Below are 18,070 nucleotides of genomic sequence, written 5' to 3' on the forward strand. Positions count from 1 at the left end.
GGAAGTGGCCGACCGGGGTGGGCGGGACATAGCCTGTATCCTAGATGCCTAGCAGAAGTAGACATCCTAGGGGTGGGAGGGACATAGGCTGTCGCCTAGATAACCACCGGAAATGGAAGTTATAGGGGCGGGACACAGCCTGTCACTTAAATACCAACCGAAAGTGAATATTATGGAGGCGGGACATACCCCGTCGCCTGGATACCCACCGGAAGTGGCCTTCCTAGGGGGCAAGACATAGCCTTTCACCTGGAAACCCACCAGAAGTGGGGTGCTGGCATCCAAGTGAGACGCGGGGAGTGACAGGTGGGGCTGGGGGCAGGGCCAGGCCAGTTTCCGAGTGGCCTAGCAGAAATGACGTGCTGGGTATTGGTTAATTAATTTCCTCATCATGATTTTGCATCTTTAATTCTCTTTTTATTCTTTAATTCACTATTTTCATTTTATTATTATTAATTTCATTATCATATTTTCCCTTCGTATTATTATTATTATTGTTGTTTTTCCTGTTCTCAGCACGCCCCGTCCCGCAGGATGCGCTTCTGGTTGTCACGGCGACAGGGGCGGGGAGGGACTTCAGGTTCCCCTCCTGCGTAGCCTGGCAACGTCTCCCTGGCTCCCAGAGGCCTCAGAGGTCAACTTCCGGTTCCCTTCCGGTTGCCAGGCAACACCTCCTTGGCTCCCAGAAGCATGGGAGGCCAATTTTTGGCTCATTTCTGGTTGCCAGGCAACCCCTCCCTGGTTCCCAAGGACCACAGTGTCCAACTTCCGGGTCACTTCCGGTTGCCAGGCAATGCCTCCCTGGATGCCAGGGTCCTGGGAGGCTGACTTCTGGTTCCCATCCGGTTGCCAGTCAATGCCTCCCCAGGTACCAGGGATGCCCAGCTCACCAACCTCCCTCCCATCCCGCACTGCGCGGGCCCCGCGGGTCACCAGGGCCACCCCAACGCGCTCCTCCTGACGGTGCTCCCAACGGTCCTCCTGCCGGTCCCCCCACTGGTTCCCCCAGCAGACGTAGTTGCCCCGATCATGGTCAGAGGCCCCGCGGACCACCAGGGAGCCATCAGGGAGCACAGAGAAGCGTCCCCGGTTCTGAGGGCCCCGCAGGACCTGGCCATCAGGGAGGAGCCAGGAGACAGGGGAGGAGGGTGGGGAGGATGAGGAGGAGGGGAAGGAGGAGGAGGGAGAGGAAGGAGAAGAGGGGGAGGAGGACAAGATGGAGGGGGAGGAGGACAGAGAGGTGGGGGAAGAGTAGGACGGGGAGGAGGAGGAAGGATGGGAGGAGGGATGGGAGGAGGAGGGATAGGAGGAGAAAGACAGGAAAGAAGAGGAGGAGGAATCGGAGGATGGATGGGAGGAGGAGGAGGGATGAGAAGAGGAGGTGGGGATGGAGGAGGATGTATGGGAGGAGGAGGAGGATGGGGAGGATGGGGATTTGGCAGCCGGGCAGGGCAGGCGAAATGTGCGGCCTTCATGGATGAAGATGGAAGTGGGGTTCACCTTGTGCGGAACCCTGGGGTGACCCCAAGAACCAGGTACACCCATTGTGGGGTGCACCTTTTCCATTGTGGGGTGCATCTTTAGGATCCTGGGGTGACCTCCAGACCAGGGTGGCCACATGGTGGGGTGCATCTGCTGGGAAATCTTGGGGTGTCTTGCTGCAGGGATGCTCGTGGTAGGGTGCACCTCGTAGGTAATCCTTGGGTGACCCTCAGAACTAGGGGTCCGCTTAGTGGGGTGCACCTTGTCCATTGTGGGGTTCACCTTGTAGGGAACCCTGGGGTGAACCCCCGATTCAGGGGTCCGCATTTTGTGGTGCACCTTGTGGGGAATCCAGGGGTGACCTCCAGAACCCGGGGTCCGCGTTGTGGGGAGCACCTTGTCCATTGTGGAGTGCATATGGTGGGAAATCTTGGGGTGACCCCCCAAACCAGGGGTATGCATTGTGGGGTGCACCTTGTCCATTGCAGGGTACACCTTGTGAGGAATCTCGTGGTGACCCCCAGATCTAGGGGTCCATATTGTGGGGTGCATCTTGTCCAATGTGGGGTTCACCTTGTAGGGATTCCTGAGTTGACCTGTAGAACCATGAGTCTGCATTGTGGGGTGCACCTTGTCCATTGTGGGGTGTACCTTGTGCATTGTGGGGTTCACCTTGGGTATCCCAGGGTGTCTTGCAGCAGAGATGCGGTGCTCCTTATGGGTAATCCTGGGGTTACCTCCAGAACCAGGGGTTCTCAATGTGGAGTGCACCTTGGGAATCTCGGTGTGTCTTGCAACAGGGATATTCATTATGGGATTCACGTTGTAGGGAACCCTGGGGTGACCCCCAGAACGAGAGATACCTTGGTTGATGGGGTGCACCTTATGCGGAATCCCAGGGTGACCCCCAGAACCGGGTAGGCCCATTGTGGGGTGCACCTTGTGGGAAATACTGGGGTGACCTCCAGAACCAGGGGTCCACATTGTGGGGTTCACCTTGAGAATCTTGGAGTGTCTTGCAGCAGGGATGCCCAGGATTGTGGGGTGCACCTTGTAGGGAATCCAGGGGTGACCCCCAGAACCAGTGGTCAGAATTGTGGGGTGCACCTTATGGGGATTCCCGGGATGACCCCCAGAACCAGGTTTGTCCATTGTGGGGTTCACCTTGTGATTCCGGGAGTGACCCCCAGTACCAGGGATTGGCATTGTGGGGTTCACCTTGTGGGGAACCCCAGAATCAGGGTTCCCTATTGTGGGATGCACCCTGTCCATTGTGGGGTTCACCCTGGAACCTCCAGGGTGCATTGCCGCAGTGATGCCCAGGATGACGGGGTACACCCTTTGGGGATCCCCGGGGTGACCCCCGACTCTAACCCTGACTGCCCTGCGCACCTCCCCGGCCGGGTTCTGGGCCACACACACCACCTGGGCCCCTACCCCAGGCCGCAGACCCCGCAGCTCCAGGCTGCCGTCCCCGCGCACCAACGTTCGACCGCCCCGGTACCCTGGGGGTAACACCACCTGCCCCGGGGGCAACAGCCAGAGGATGCGGGGCGGGGGCCACCCCACCGCCAAGCAGCGCAGCAACAGTGTGCGGGCCTCTCGCGGCACCAGCAGGGCCGTCTCCGTGGCCTGAGCCTCGGGCGCCATGCGGTCCACCAACGCCATCTTCCCTGGCACCATTTTGGATTCAGCAATGGACTTCCCTGGTGCCATCTTGGATACAGCAATGGGGTACACCAGTTCTATCTTGGTTCTACCAATGGTGTCCACCGGCACCATATTGGATCCACCAAAGGTGTCCACTGGGCCCATGTTGGATCCACCAACGGTGTCTACTAACACCATCTTCCCTGGCACCATCTTGGATCCAGAAATGGTCTCCCCTGGAGCCATCTTGGATCCAACAATGGTGTCTATCAATGCCATCTTGGTTTGATCAATGGTGTCTCCTGCCGCCATCTTGGAACCAGCAACTGTGTCCACCAGCACCACCTTGGTTCTACCAGTGGTGTCCATGGGCACTATCTTGGTTCGATCAATGCTGTTTCCTGGCGCCATATTGGTTCTACCAATGGTGTCTCCTGGCACCATCTTGGATCCATCAATGGTGTCCACCAGTTCCATCTTGGTTTCATCAATGGTGTCCACCAGCGCCATGTTGGTTCCACCAATGGGGTCCACCTGTTCCATCTTGGTTCTACCAATGGTGTCCACCAGCGCCATCTTGCTTCTACCAGTGGTATCCACTGGGGCCATCTTGGTTCTACCAATGGTGTCTATGGGCGCCATCTTGGTTCGGGTGCTCTCCATCTCCAGCACAATGGCCTCCACCGCCCTGTCGAGGATGCGGGGCGGCACTAGGAGCACCTCCACGTCCACCGAGGCCTTCTGGCCCCCGGATGCCAGGCAGGTGTAGCGGCCGCCGTCAGCGCGCTGAACACGGTGGATGGACAGACGGCCGTTGGGGTGGACGGAGTACCTGGAGGAGGAAGAGGATGGGGAGGAGGACAGGGAGGACAGGGAGGGCACTGGGTGGAGGGTCGGGGTCAGCCAGGTGATTAGGGAGGAGGAAGAGGAAGAATGGGCAGAGGAGGGGGAGGGGGAGGAAAAGGAGGAGGAGGGAGGGGAGGACGGGCGGGGTAAGGGGCAGCGCAGGGTGACGGGGTCGCCATAGGGGACTCGGATGGTGACCCGGGGGGGAGGACGGGGAGAGGAGGAGGGATGGGAGGAGGGGGATGATAGAGAGGAGGAGGGGGAAAAGGAAGAATAGGAGGAGAAGGAGGAGGGATGAGAGGAGGAAGAATTGGAGGAGGGGGAGGAGACGGAGGAGGAGGAGAGGGGGGAGGGGAAGGAGGAAGAATTGGACAAGGAAGAGAAGGGGGAGGAGGAAGAATGTGAGGAGGAGGACGGGGAGGAGGGGGAGGAGGTCCGGGAGGAGGAGGGATGGAAGAAGGGGGAAGAGGAGGAGATGGAAAAGGAGGAGGAGGAGGGATGGGAGGATGGAGAGGAGGGGGAGGAGGAGGGGGAAGAGGAGGGAGAGGAGGAGATGGAGGAGGAGGAGGGGGAAGAAGATTGGGAGGAGGAGATGGAGAAGGAGGAGATGGAGAAAGAGGATGGATGGGAGGATGGGGAGGAGTGGGAGGAGGTGGGATATGAGAGAGGGGAGGAGGAGGAGGAGAAAATGGAGGAAGAGGAGGAGGAGGAGGAAGTGGAGGAGGAGGAGGGGGAGGACTGGGAGTAGGAGGAAGGCCACTCCCCCACCTCCACGCGCATGCGAAGCTCATCCCACCCAGCCCAGTTGCGAGCCTGGCACACATACACCCCGGCATCCCCACGCCCCACGCCAGTCACCGCCAACGTCCCATTGGGCATCATGGTGGCCCGGGATCCCCCAGGACCCACGACCTGCACCCCGGGGGTCACCCGGGTGCCATCGGGGAGATGCCAGGACAACTCTGGGGTCGGGAGGCTGCTGGCCACGCAGTCAACGCGGAGCTGGCCGCCCAGGGCCACATGGAGGGGGAGAGGAGGAGAAGGAGGGGAATGGAGGGGGGACAAGTGGTCAGGGCGATGGATCCTGGGAGCCAACAGGGCCACATCAACCCGCAGCATGGCGAGGTCGTTGCCCACGGGGTTGCGGGCCACGCAGAGGTAGTCGCCGGCGTCCTGCGGGGTCACCCGAAGAACCACCAGGGTGCCATTGTGGAAGGTGTGGACCCGGGTGTCGAGGCTGAGAGAGAGAGGGAGGGAGGGAGGGTCAGACGAGTGGGTGGGTGGATGGATGGGTGGGTGGGTAGATGGGTGGGTGAGTGCATGGGTGGATGGATGAGTGGATAGATCAGTTGGTGGATGGGTGGGTGGGTGCATGGATGGATGGGTGGGTGAGTGGTAGGATGGGTGGTTAGGTTGTTGGATGTATATGTGGATGAGTGGATGGGTGGGTAGGTGGGTGGATGGATGGGTGGATGTGTGAATGGATGCTTGGATGGGTGGTTGGGTGGATGTGTGGATGGATGGTGGGTGAGTGGTTTTGTGGATGGATAGGTGGATGGGTGGGAGGGGGGATGGGTGGGCTGGTGGATTGGAGGTTGGGTGGTTGTGTGGGTAGAAGAATGGGTGGGTGTGTGGGTGGGAGGGTAGAAGGGTGGGTGGATGTTTGGGTAGTTGGATGGCTGGATGGGTGGGTGGTGGGTGTATGCGTGGGTAGATGGATGAGTCGGTGAGTGAGTGTAGGGTGGATTGCTGGGTGGGTGGATGGTTGTATGAGTTGGTAGGTGGATGGGTGGGTGTATGGTTAGATGGATGGATGGATGAATGGGTTGGGATGGGTGGATGAATGGGAGTGTAGGTGGGTGGGTGGATGGGTAGATGGTTGGATGAATGGATTGATGGATGGGTGTGTGGGTATGGGTGGATAGATGGGTGGTTGGGTGGATATATGGGTGGATGGGTGATTGGATGGATGGATGTATGGGTGGGTGGCTGGCTGGATAGGTGGATGGGTCGATGGATGGGTTGGTGGATGTGTGGATGGAAGGTTGGGTGGGTGGGTGAATGTATTGATGGATGCATGGGTGGTTGGATGTATTGGTGTATGGGTGGGTGTATGGACGGTTGGAATGATGGGTGGGTGGGTGGATGGATGGATGGATGGGTGGATGGCTTCATGGATGGATGGGTAGGTGGAAGTGTGGATGGATGGATGCGTGAATGGGTGGGTGTGTGGATGGGTGGGTGGGAGGATGGATTGGTGGTGGATTGAGGGATGGGTGTGTGAATGGAGGGATGGATGGATGGGTGGTTTGATGCATGTTTGGGTGGGTAGGTGCATGGATGGTTTGGTGGGTGGGTAGATGGGTGTATTGGTGGGTGGGTATGTGGATGGATGGGTGGGTGGATGGGTGGGTGTATGCATGAATGGGTGGATGGGAGGGTGGATGGTTCGGTAGGTAGATGAATGGGTGTTTTGGTGGGTGGGTGGGTAGGTGGATGTGTGGGTGGGTAGGTGGGTGAGTGAATGGGTGGATGGGTGGTTGGGTAGATGGTTGGATGGGTGGGTCAGTGGGTTGTTTTTTGCGTGGATGGGTGTATGGATGGATGGGTGTATGGATGGGTGCAAGGATGGGTGTGTGATAGGTGGGTGGGTAGATGGGTGGGTAGTTGAATGGATTGGTGGATGTGTGGATGGGCGCATGGGTGGGTGGGTGGATGGGTTGATGGATTGGTGGTTTAGTGGATTGGTGGACGGATTGGTTTGTGGGCTGGAGGGTGGAAGGGTGGGTAAATGGATGGGTGGATGGCTGGCTGGGTGGGTAGATGGAGGGCTGGGTGGGTGGCAGGGTGGATGGGTGCATGGGTGGAATGGTGGGTGGATGGGTTGGTAGATGGAGGGGTTGGTGGGTGGGAGGGTGAATTTGTGGGTGGATTTGAGGATGGGTGAAAGAGTGGGTAGGTGGATGGTTGGGAGGATGGGTGGATGAGTGGGTAGGTAGAAGTGTGGGTGGATGGGTGGGTGGATGTGTGGATGGGTGGATAGGTGGGTGGATGGGTGGGTAGATGGGTGGTTGGGTAGGTGTATGGGTAGATGGATGGGTGGATGGTTGGGTGGGTGTTTGGATGGATATATGGGTGGATCGATGGATGGGTGTGTCGTTGGATGGGAGGGTAGATAGGTAGGTGGATGCACAGTTGGATGGATGGATGGATGGATGGGTGGGTGGATGTTTTGGTGGTTGGATGGATGGATATATGGGTGGATGGATGGATGGGTGTTTCGATGGATGGGTGGATGGATAGGTGGATGGATGGATGTGTTGATGGGTTGTTGGATGGGTGGAAAGATGGGGGTGGTGGATGGATGAGTGGGTGGATGGATGGATGATTTGGTGGGTGGAAGGATGGGTAGGTAGATGGATTCGTGGATGGGTGGATGGCTGGGTGGGTGTATGGTTGGATGGATGGGTGGGTGTGTAGATGGTTGGATCTGTGAGTGGTTGGATGGATGGATGGGTGGGTGGGTGATTGAATATGTCGATAGATGGGTGCGTGGTTGGATGGGTGGATGGGCGGGTGGTAAGATGGGTCGGTGAATGGAGGAGGGATGTGTGGATGGATGGAGGGTTGGGAGGGTGGATGTGTGGGTGGATGGATGGATGGGTGGATGGGTGGATGGATCGGTGGGTTGGTGGATGATTAGGTGGGTGGATGGATGAATGGATATATTGGTGGGTGGATGGATGGGTGGGTTGATGGATGGGTGGATGGATGTGTGGGAGGTTGGATGGGTTGAAGGCTGGTTGGATGGATGGATGGATGGATGGTTTGGTGGGTGGATGGATGGGTGGGTAGATGGATACATGGATGTGTGGGTGGGTGGATGGGTGGGTGAGTGCATTGGTGGATGGATGGGTGGGTGCGTGGTAAGGTGGAAACGTGGGTCGTTGGATGGGTGGATGGCTGGGTTGGTGGATGTGTGGGAGGGTGGATGGGTTGATCGATTGGTGCGTGGGTAGATGGATGGGTGGATGGGCGATTGGTGGGTGGGTGGATGGATGGATGGGTGAGTGGATGGATGGGTGGTTGGATTGATGGATGGATGAGTGGATGGGTGGTTGGTTGGTTGGGTGGGTGAATGGATGGATGGGTAGGTGGGTGGGTCGGGGATGGATGGGTGGAGGGATGGGTGGGTGAGTGGATGTTTGGATGGATGGGTGGATGGTTGGGAGGGTGGATGGGTGGGTGGATGAATGCGTGGGTGAATGGATTGGTGGTTCGGTGTGTTTGTGTGGGTGGATGCATAGAAGGGTGGTTGGGTGGATATATGGAATGATGGGAGGGTGGATGGATGGATGTGTTAGTGGGCGGTTGGCTGGATAGGTGGATGGTTCAATGGATGGGTTGGTGGATGTGTGGATGGACTGATGGTTGGGTGGGTGGGTGGATGTGTGGGTGGGTGGGTGTTGGGTGGATGTGTGGATGGTTGGATGGATGGATGGGTGGGTGGAATGCCGGGTTGGTGGATGGACGGATGTGTGGGTGGATGGATGGGTCGATGGCTGCATGGATGGTTGAGTGGGTGTGTGGAAGTGTTGATGGATGGATGGGTGGATGGATGGGTGGGTGGATGTGCGGGTGAGAGGATGGATGTGTGGGTGCATGGAGGGATGTGTGACGGATGGAGGGATGGATGGATGGATGGGTGGTTGGATGCAAACTTGTGTGGGTAGATTCATGGATGGGTTGGTGGGTGGGTGGATGGATGGATGGGTGGGTGTATGCATGGATGGGTGATTGGGTGGAAGAATGCGTGTTTGGGTGGGTGGGTAGGTGGATGTGTGGGTGGGTGAATGGTGGATGGGTGGTTGGGTAGATGAGTGGATGGGTGGTTCGGTGTGTGGTTGGGTGGGTGAAAGGTTGGGTGGGTGGATGGTTGGATGGATATATGGGTGAATGGATGGATGGATGGTTTGGTGATTGGTTGGATGGGTGGGTAGATGGATGAGTGGATGGGTGGGTAGGTGGGTGGATGGATATTTGGATGGATGGATGGGTGGATGGGTGAGTGGGTTTGTGGGTGGATGGGTGTGTGGTTGGGTGGATGGATGGAGGGATGTGTGGATGGATAGAGGGTTAGGTGGGTGGATGGGTGAGTGGATGGATGTGTGGGTGGTTGGATGGGTTGATGGGTAGTATGATGGGTGGAAGATGGTGGGTGGTTGGATGGATTTGTGGTTGGGTGGGTGGGTGCATGGATGGAGGGATGTGTGGATGGATGGAGGGTTTCGTGGGTGGATGAAGGATTGCGTGGGTGGATGGGTGGGTGGGTGGATGTATGGGTGGATTGATGGGTGGATGGATGGGTGGGTGGGTGGATGGCAGAATCGATATATGGGTGGATGGATGGATGGATGGTTCGATGGATGGGTGGATGGATGTGTGGGTGGTTGGATGGGTTGATGGGTAGTTTGATGTGTGGAAGATGGTGGGGGGTTGGATGGATTTTTGGGTGGTTGGGTGGGTGCATGGATGGATGGTTTGGTGGGTGAATGGATGGGTGGGTTGGTGAATGCGTGGATGGGTGGGTGGGTGGATGGATGGATGGATGGGTTAGTGAGTGGGTGGGTGGATGGAAGGGTGGGTGAGTGGATGGGTGGATGGATGGGTGGGTGGTTGGATGGGTAGATGGATGGGTGAGTGAGTGAATTGGTGGATGGATTGGTGGGTGCATGGGAAGGTGGAAAGGTGGGTCGTTGCATGGGTGGATAGCTGGGTGGGTGGATGTGTGGGAGGGTGGATGGGTTGATCGATTGGTGCGTGGGTGGATGGATGGGTGGATGGGTTGGTTGGTGGAAGGATGGGTGGATGGGTCAGTGTGTGGATGGATGAATGGGAGGGTGAGTGGATGGATGGGTGGTTGTGTTGATAGATGGATGGCTGGCTGGGTGGGTAGGTGGTTGAATGGGTGGTTGGGTGGGTGGGTGGATGGATTGGTGGGTGGATGGGTGGATCGATAGGTGGGTGAGTGTATGGGTACGTAGATGGATGGGTGGGTGAGTGGCTGTAGAGTGGATAGGTTGGTGGGTGGATGGTGTATTAGTTGGTAGGTGGATGGGTAGATGGATGAATGGATGGATGGGTTGGTGGATGGATGGGAGGGTTGGTTGGTGGATGGTTGGATGGTTGGATGGATGGGTGGGTGAGTGGATGGGTGGATGGGTGAGTGGATGGGTGGATGGGTGGGTGGCAGGATGGGTGGATGATGGTTGGGTGATTGGATTGGTGGATGGATGGGTGGGTGCATGCATGGATGGGTGGGTGTGTGGGTGGTTAGGTGTTTGGATGGGTGGGTCGGTGGATGAGTAGATGGATGGGTGGGTGACTGGATTGGTGGATGGATGGGTTGGTGGGTGGGAGGGTGGAAGATTGGATGGGTGGATTGGTGGGTGGGTGAATGGGTGGGTAGATGGAGGTTTCGATTGTTGCGAGGGTCGATGGATGGGTGGATAGATGGATGGGTGGATGGGCGGATGGGTGGGTGGATCTGTTGGTAGATGGGTGGTGGGTGGGAGCGTGAATAGGTGTTTGGGTGGATTGGAGGACGGGTGGATGAGTAGGTAGGTGGATGAGTGTGTGGTTATATGGGTGGGTGGATGGATGGAGGGTTGGGTGGGTGGATGGGTGAGTGGGTGGAAGCATGGGTGGGTGAGTAGATGTGTGGATGGATTGGTGGGTGGATGGATGGATGAGTGCGTGGATGGATTGGTGGGTGGATGGATTTGTGTGTGGGTGATGGATTGGTGGATGGATGGATGAGTGGATGGGTGAAGGGATGGGTGGGTGGGTTGATGGATGGATGGGTGGTAGATGAGTGGGCTATTGGGTGGGTGTAGGGTGGATGGGTTGGTTGGTGGATGAGAGGACGGATGGATGAGTGGGTAGGTAGATGGGTGTTGGATGGGTGGGTAGATGGGTGGATTGATGGATGGATGGATGGGTGGGTGGGTGGATGGTTGGATGGATGGGTGGGTGGATGGTTGTGGGGGGGTGATTTGGTTTTTGGTGGATATATGGGTGGATGGGTGGGTGGATGGCTGGATGGGTGGATGTGTGGGTGGATCAGTGGATGTATGGATGGGTGGATGGATGGATTGATGGATGGGTGGGTGGCTGGGTGGATGTGTGGGTGGGTGGTAGTATCAGTGGTTGTGTGGATGGGTGGATGGATGGGTGGTGGGTGGATGGATGGGTGGTGGGTGGATGGACGGGTTGGCGGATGGACGAATGGGTGGATGGATGAATGGATGGTTAGATGGATGCATGCATGGATGGATGGGTGGATGGTTGGGTGGATGGGTAGGTGGTTGGATGGGTGGGTGCATGGGTGGGTGGGTGCATGGGTGTAAATGTAGATGGATGAGTAGGTGGATGGGTTGGTGGGTGGATGGGTGGGTGGGAGGATGGATGGGTGTGTGGATGGAGGGATGTTTGGGTGGATGGAGTGATCGATGGATGGATGATTGGAAGCATGGATGGGTGGGTGGATGCATGGATGGGGGTGGGACTGTTGGATTGGTGTGTGGGTGGGTGGATGCATGGATGTGTGGGTGGGTGGGTGGGTGGGTGGATTGATGGATGGGTGGATGGGGTGATGGGTGGGTGGGTGGGTGAATGGATGGAGAGATGGGTGGGTGGATAGGTGGGTGGATGGATGGATGGGTGGGTGGGTGTGTGCATGGATGGATGGATGGATGGATGGGTGGGTCAATGGATTTGTGGATGAATGGCTAGGTGGATGGGTGGTGATGGGTGGGTGGTTGGATGGATGGATGAGTGGCTGTGTGGGTGGATGGATGGGTGGGTGTGTGGGTGGATGGATGGGTGGGTGGATGGATGGTTGGGTGGGTGTTTGGATGGGTAGATGGATGGGTGGTGGGTGGATGGACGGGTTGGTGGATGGATGAATGGGTAGATGGATGAATGGATGGTTAGATGGATGCATGCATGGATGGATGGTTGGATGGTTGGGTGGATGGGTAGGTGGTTGGATGGGTGGGTGCATGGGTGTAAATGTAGATGGATGAGTAGGTGGATGGGCTGGTGGGTGGATGGGTGGGTGGGAGGATGGATGGGTGTGTGGATGGAGCGATGTTTGGGTGGATGGAGGGATTGATGGATGGATGATTGGAAGCATGGATGGGTGTGTGGATGCATGGATGGGGGTGGGACTGTTGGATTGGTGTGTGGGTGGGTGGGTGGGTGGGTGGATTGATGGATGGGTGGATGGGTGGATGGGTGGGTGGGTGGGTGGATGGAGAGGTGGGTGGGTGGATAGGTGGGTGGATGGATGGATGGATGGATGGATGGGTGTGTGTGTGTGGATGGATGGATGGATGGGTGGGTGGGTCAATGGATTTGTGGATGAATGGCTAGGTGGATAGGTGGTGATGGGTGGGTGGATGGATGGATGAGTGGCTGTGTGGGTGGATGGATGGGTGGGTGTGTGGGTAGATGGATGGGTGGGTGGATGGATAGTTGGATGGGTGCATGGATGGATGGGTGGATGGGTCGGTGGGTGGGTGGAAGTGTGGATGGATGGGTTGATGGATAGTTGGATGGGTAGGTGGATGGATGGATGGAAGGTTGGGTGGATGGGTCGATGGGTGGATGGTTGGGTGGATGCGTGGGTGGATGTGTGGATTTCTAGTTGGGTGGGTGGATGGGTGGGTGGTTTTATGGACGGGTGTGTAGATGGGTTGATGGGTGGGTGGTTGGATGGGTGGATGTGTGGGTGTGTGGATGGATGTGTGAGTGTGGATGAATGGTTGGGTGGGGGATGGATGGGTGGGTGTGTGGATGGGTGGGTTTATGGGTGGGTGGATATTTGGATGGGTGGGTGGAAGGATGGGTGGGTGGATTCACCCCTTCCTCCTCCCTCCCTTCGTCCTTCCTTCCCCTCCCTCCCACCTCCTCACCTGCCCCCAGCCTCCACAGCGCGTCCGTCCGGAAGCCTCCATGTCACCCTGGGCATGGGGTCGCCTCGTGCGTGGCAGTGCAATCTCAGGTTCGCGCCCTGCACCACCACCGTGCGCAGTCCCTGCCTGGCCTGCCCCACCACCTGGGGTTTCTGGGTGCTGGGCCAGGGTGCCACATCCACGGTGACCATCCTGCGGGCTGCGACCCCCCTGGCGTTGGTCGCCACGCACACGTAGCGCCCCGCGTGGTGCGCGGTCATGTGTCGCACGGCCAGCGTTCCATTGGGGAACACAAGGACGTCGCCCGATGCTGATGCCTGCCACGCGCCCAGCTGCAATCCGTCAGGCAGCGTCCACTGCACCTTCGTTGTTGTCATGCGTGGGGCCCTGGCGTCCCATGTGGAGCAGTGCACGCGAAGGCCCAGCCCCTCTGGGACCCGCAATGTCTCCCATGGTGCCTCCTGGATCGCAGGGGGCGTGTGCCACGGCCACGCGGGACTGGGAATGGTGGGCCTTCTGGGGTCTGAGGCACCCACAGGGTTGTTCATGGTGTTTATGATGCCCCTGGAATCATCCATGGTGTCCTTCTTGTCCCTGGTGTCCCCGGCATCGTTCACGGCAGTCTTGGTCCCCCTGGACTTGTCCACGTTGTCCCTGGTATTCCCAGAATCATCCCTGGTGTCCCCAGAATCATCCACGGCGACCCTGGGGTGTCCAGAATCGTTCACAGCGCCCTTGGTTCCAACGGAATCATCCCTAGTGTCCCCAGTGCCCCCAGAATCATCCTCGGTGTGCCCGATGTTCCCAGATTCATCCATGGCAACCCTGTTCCCCACAGAATCGTCCACAGTGTCCCCAGTGTCCCTGGAATCATCCATGGCGCCCCTGGAATCTTCCACAGTGCCCCTGGTGTCCCCAGAATTGTCCACAGTGCCCCTGGAATCATCCACAGAGCCCTTGGTCCCCACAGAGTCATTCTCAGTGTCCCTGGTGTACCCAGAATCATACACGGCATCCCTGGTGCCCACAGAATCATCCACGATTCCCCTGAAATTGTCCACGGCAACCCTGATCCCCATGGAATCGTGCCTGGTGTCCCTGGTGTTCCCAGAATTGTCCACAGTGCTCCTGGTGTCCCCAGAATCGTCCACAGCATCCCCAATATTCCCCAAATCGTCCACAGCACCCCTGGTCCCCCCAGAATTGTCCACAGCACCCCTGGCATCCCCAGAATTGTCCACAACATTACTGGTGTCCCCAGCACCCCTGGTCCCCATAGAAATGTCCCTGGTAGCCCCAGAATCATCCCTGGCATTTCCGGTGACCCTGGTATTGTCCATGACTTCTGGCAGGACGCTGTTGTCCCCGGCACCCTCCATGGCATCTGGTGCGACTCCCATGGCATCCTTGTTGGCATCCATTTTGTGTGCAGTGGTATCCACGACCATGTCCATGACATCAACAGCGTCTACGCTTGTGCCTGTGATGTCCACGATGTCTACAGCTTTGTCTGTGACACCAACAGTGTCCATAGTGGTGTCTGTGACATCCACAGTGTCCATACTGGTGTCTCTGGTGTCCATGCTCATGTCTACGGTGTCCACACTTTCCACGGTGGTGTCTATGGTGTCCATGGTCATGTCTGTGACACCAACAGTGTCCACACTCATGTCTATGGTGTCCACAGTGTCTACAGAATTGTCTGTGACACCAACAGCATCCACGGTGGTGTCTATGGTGTCCACATTGTACATGGTGGTGTCTATGGCATCCACACTCATGTCTATGGCATCCATGGCATCTACGGCATTGTCTGTGACACCAACAGTGTCCATGGTGGGGTCTGTGATGTTCATGGTGTCCACACTGGTGTCTATGGCATCCACATTGTCCACGATGTTTATGGAGTCCACACTGGTGTCTGTGACACCAACGGTGTCCCTGGTGGTATCTGTGTTGTCCATGGTGGTGTCTGTGATGTCCACGGTGTCCACGCTCATGTCTATGGTGTGTACAGTGTCCATGATGGTGTCTCTGGCGTACATAGTCGTGTCTGTGACACCAACGGCATCCACGGTGGAGTCTATGGCACCCATGATGTCTACAGTCCTGTCTATGGCATCCTTGCTCATGTCTACGGTGTCCACATTGTCCATGATCATGCCTATGGCGTCCACAGCGCCTATGGTCGTGTCCATGGCATCCATGGTGGGGTCTCTGGTGTCCACAGCGTCCATGGAGTCCTTGGAGGGATCTTGCACATGCAGGAACACGCGAGCCCGGGCTTGGCCGTGGCGGTTGGCGGCCACACACTCATAGTCACCGGCGTCCTGGGCCCGGGCCCCGCGCAGGACAAGGGAGCCATCGGGGAGGACAGAGAGGCGCAGGGAGCGGGCGTGCGGGGTCAATACTGCGCCTGCAGTGGGAAGGGGGGGAAGGACAGACAGACGGATGGATGGAGGGCCGGGCCCACATGCATTGGGTGTCCACGCATCTGTCCGTCCACAAGCAGACAGACACAGACACAGACAGCACCCGACCGACAGACAGATACACGGTCAGATTGACCATCAGACACACAGACAGACAGACAGGAACAGAGTGACTGACTGACAGACAGACATAGAGACACAGACAGACACACAGTCAGATAGACCATCAGACAGACAGACAGATGGTCAGATCGACCATCAGACAGACAGACAGACACAGACACAGACAGATAGGGACAGAGCGACTGACAGACAGAGTCACAGACAGAGAGACAGTAAGACACACGGTTAGATCGACCATCAGACAGACAGGGACAGAGCGACTGACTAACAGACATGCATGGAGACACAGACAGGCACACAGTCAGATTGACCATCAGACAGGGACAGAACGACTGACTGACAGACACACAGAAACAGAGACACAGACAGACACACACACAGACAGACAGACCGGCTGACTAGACAGACAGGGACAGAGACACAGACAGACAGTCAGACAAATGGTCAGCTTCACCATCAGACAGACAGACAGACAGATTGACCATCAGAGAGGCAGACAGACAGAAAGGAACAGAGCGACTGACAGAGACAGACAGAAACGGAGACACAGACAGACAGATACACACACAGTGAGATAGACCATCAAACAGACAGACACACAGACAGACAGACCAGCTGACCAATAGAGACAGAGACACAGACAGACAGACACATGGTCAGATTGACAATCAGACAGACAGAGAGACAGGGACAGAGCATCTGACAGACAGTCAGACACATGGTCAGATGGACCATCAGACAGACAGACAGACACAAACACAGACAGATGGACCATCAGACAGACAGACGGACAGACAGGGAGAGAATGACTTACGTACAGACAGACAGAAACACAGACAGACAGATAGACAGTCAGACACAAGGTCAGATCGACCACCAGACAGACAGATGGACAGACAGATGGACAGACAGACGGACACAAAGACACAGACAGGCAGGCAGCCAGAGAGAAAGACAGACATACAGATGGACAGACACAGAGATAGACAGGAGACAGACAGGGACACAGACAGACAGGGAGACAGACACAAACAAATAGGCAGACAAACAGACCAGACAGAAAGACCCAGACAGACAGAGACAAAGACAGACCTAGGTACAGAAAGACACACAGACAAGGAGACAGACAGGGGGCTGGGAATATGGCCTAGTGGCAAGAGTGCTTGCCTCCTACACATGAAGCTCTCGGCTCGATTCCCCAGCACCATATATATGGAAAACAGCCAGAAGGGGCGCTGTGGCTCAGGTGGCAGAGTGCTAGCCTTGAGTGGGAAGAAGGGGATGGTGCTCAGGCCCTGAGTCCAAGGCCCAGGACTGGCCAAAAAAAAAAAAAAAAAAAAGGAGACAGACAGACAGGGAGACAGACAGAGACAGACAGATAGATGCACAAACAGACAGACACACACGCAGAGGGAGACAGACAGACAGACAGACACATGATCAGATTCAATATCAGACAGACAGACACAGACACAGACACAGACCTATTGACCATCAGACAGACAGACGGACAGACAGGGACAGAGAGACTGACAGACAGACACGGAGACACAGACAGACAGACACACAGTCAGATAGACCATCAGACAGACAGATAGACACAGACAGACAGATCGACCATCAGACAGGGACAGAGCAACTGACTGACAGACACGGAGACACAGACAGACAGACACACAGTCAGATAGACCATCAGACAGACAGATAGACACAGACAGACAGATCGACCATCAGACAGGGACAGAGCAACTGACAGACACAGAGACACAGACAGACAGACACACAGTCAGATAGACCATCAGACAGACAGATAGACACAGACAGACAGATCGACCATCAGACAGGGACAGAACAACTGACTGACAGACACGGAGACACAGACAGACACACAGTCAGATAGACCATCAGACAGACAGACAGACAACCAGACAGACAGACAGAGACACAGACAGACAGATGGTTAGATTGACCATCAGAAAGATAGACAGAAGACACAGACACACACAGATTGACCATCACACAGACAGACAGGGACAGAGCGACTGACAGACATGGAGACACAGACACAGACAGTGTGTCTACACAGTCAGATAGACAGACAGAGACAGAGACACAGACAGACAATCAGATAGACAGACAGAGATGGTCAAGTCGACCATCAGACAGACAGACACAGACAGACTGACCATCAACACAGACAGACAAGGACAGAGCAACTGACAGACAGACAGATAGACAAACAGACAGAGACACAGACAGACAGTCAGACACATGGTCAGATTGACCATCATACAGACAGACACAGACAGATCGACCATCAGACAGACAGATGGACAGACAGGGACAGAGCGACTCTCACAGACAGACAGTCAGATAGACCATCAGACAGACAGACAGACAGACAGACAGACAGACACAGACAAACAGGCAGGCAGAGACAGACAGGACAGACACACAGACAGACAGACAGGGAGACAGACACAGATAGGCAGACGAACAGACCAGACAGCCACACAAACACACAGACAGACACAAAGACAGACCTAGATACAGAGACAG

General features: G+C 56.6%; 1 protein-coding gene across 1 annotated transcript in view; it reads right to left on the reverse strand.

The window, feature by feature from the left end:
- Positions 1-576: 576 nt before the first annotated feature.
- LOC125341314 overlaps positions 577-18,070 on the reverse strand; it is a 39,703-nt gene continuing 22,209 nt past the window's right edge. Inside the window, exons 6-9 of the mRNA XM_048333350.1 lie at positions 12,957-15,372; positions 4,702-5,215; positions 1,408-4,065; positions 577-1,110 (exon numbers count right to left, since the gene is read on the reverse strand). Of these exons, the coding sequence (XP_048189307.1) occupies positions 577-1,110; positions 1,408-4,065; positions 4,702-5,215; positions 12,957-15,372 (6,122 nt within the window). The remainder of the gene's footprint in view (positions 1,111-1,407; positions 4,066-4,701; positions 5,216-12,956; positions 15,373-18,070) is intronic.

This window comes from Perognathus longimembris, chromosome 24 (assembly GCF_023159225.1).
Source record: "Perognathus longimembris pacificus isolate PPM17 chromosome 24, ASM2315922v1, whole genome shotgun sequence".
NCBI classification, from domain to species: domain Eukaryota; kingdom Metazoa; phylum Chordata; class Mammalia; order Rodentia; family Heteromyidae; genus Perognathus; species Perognathus longimembris.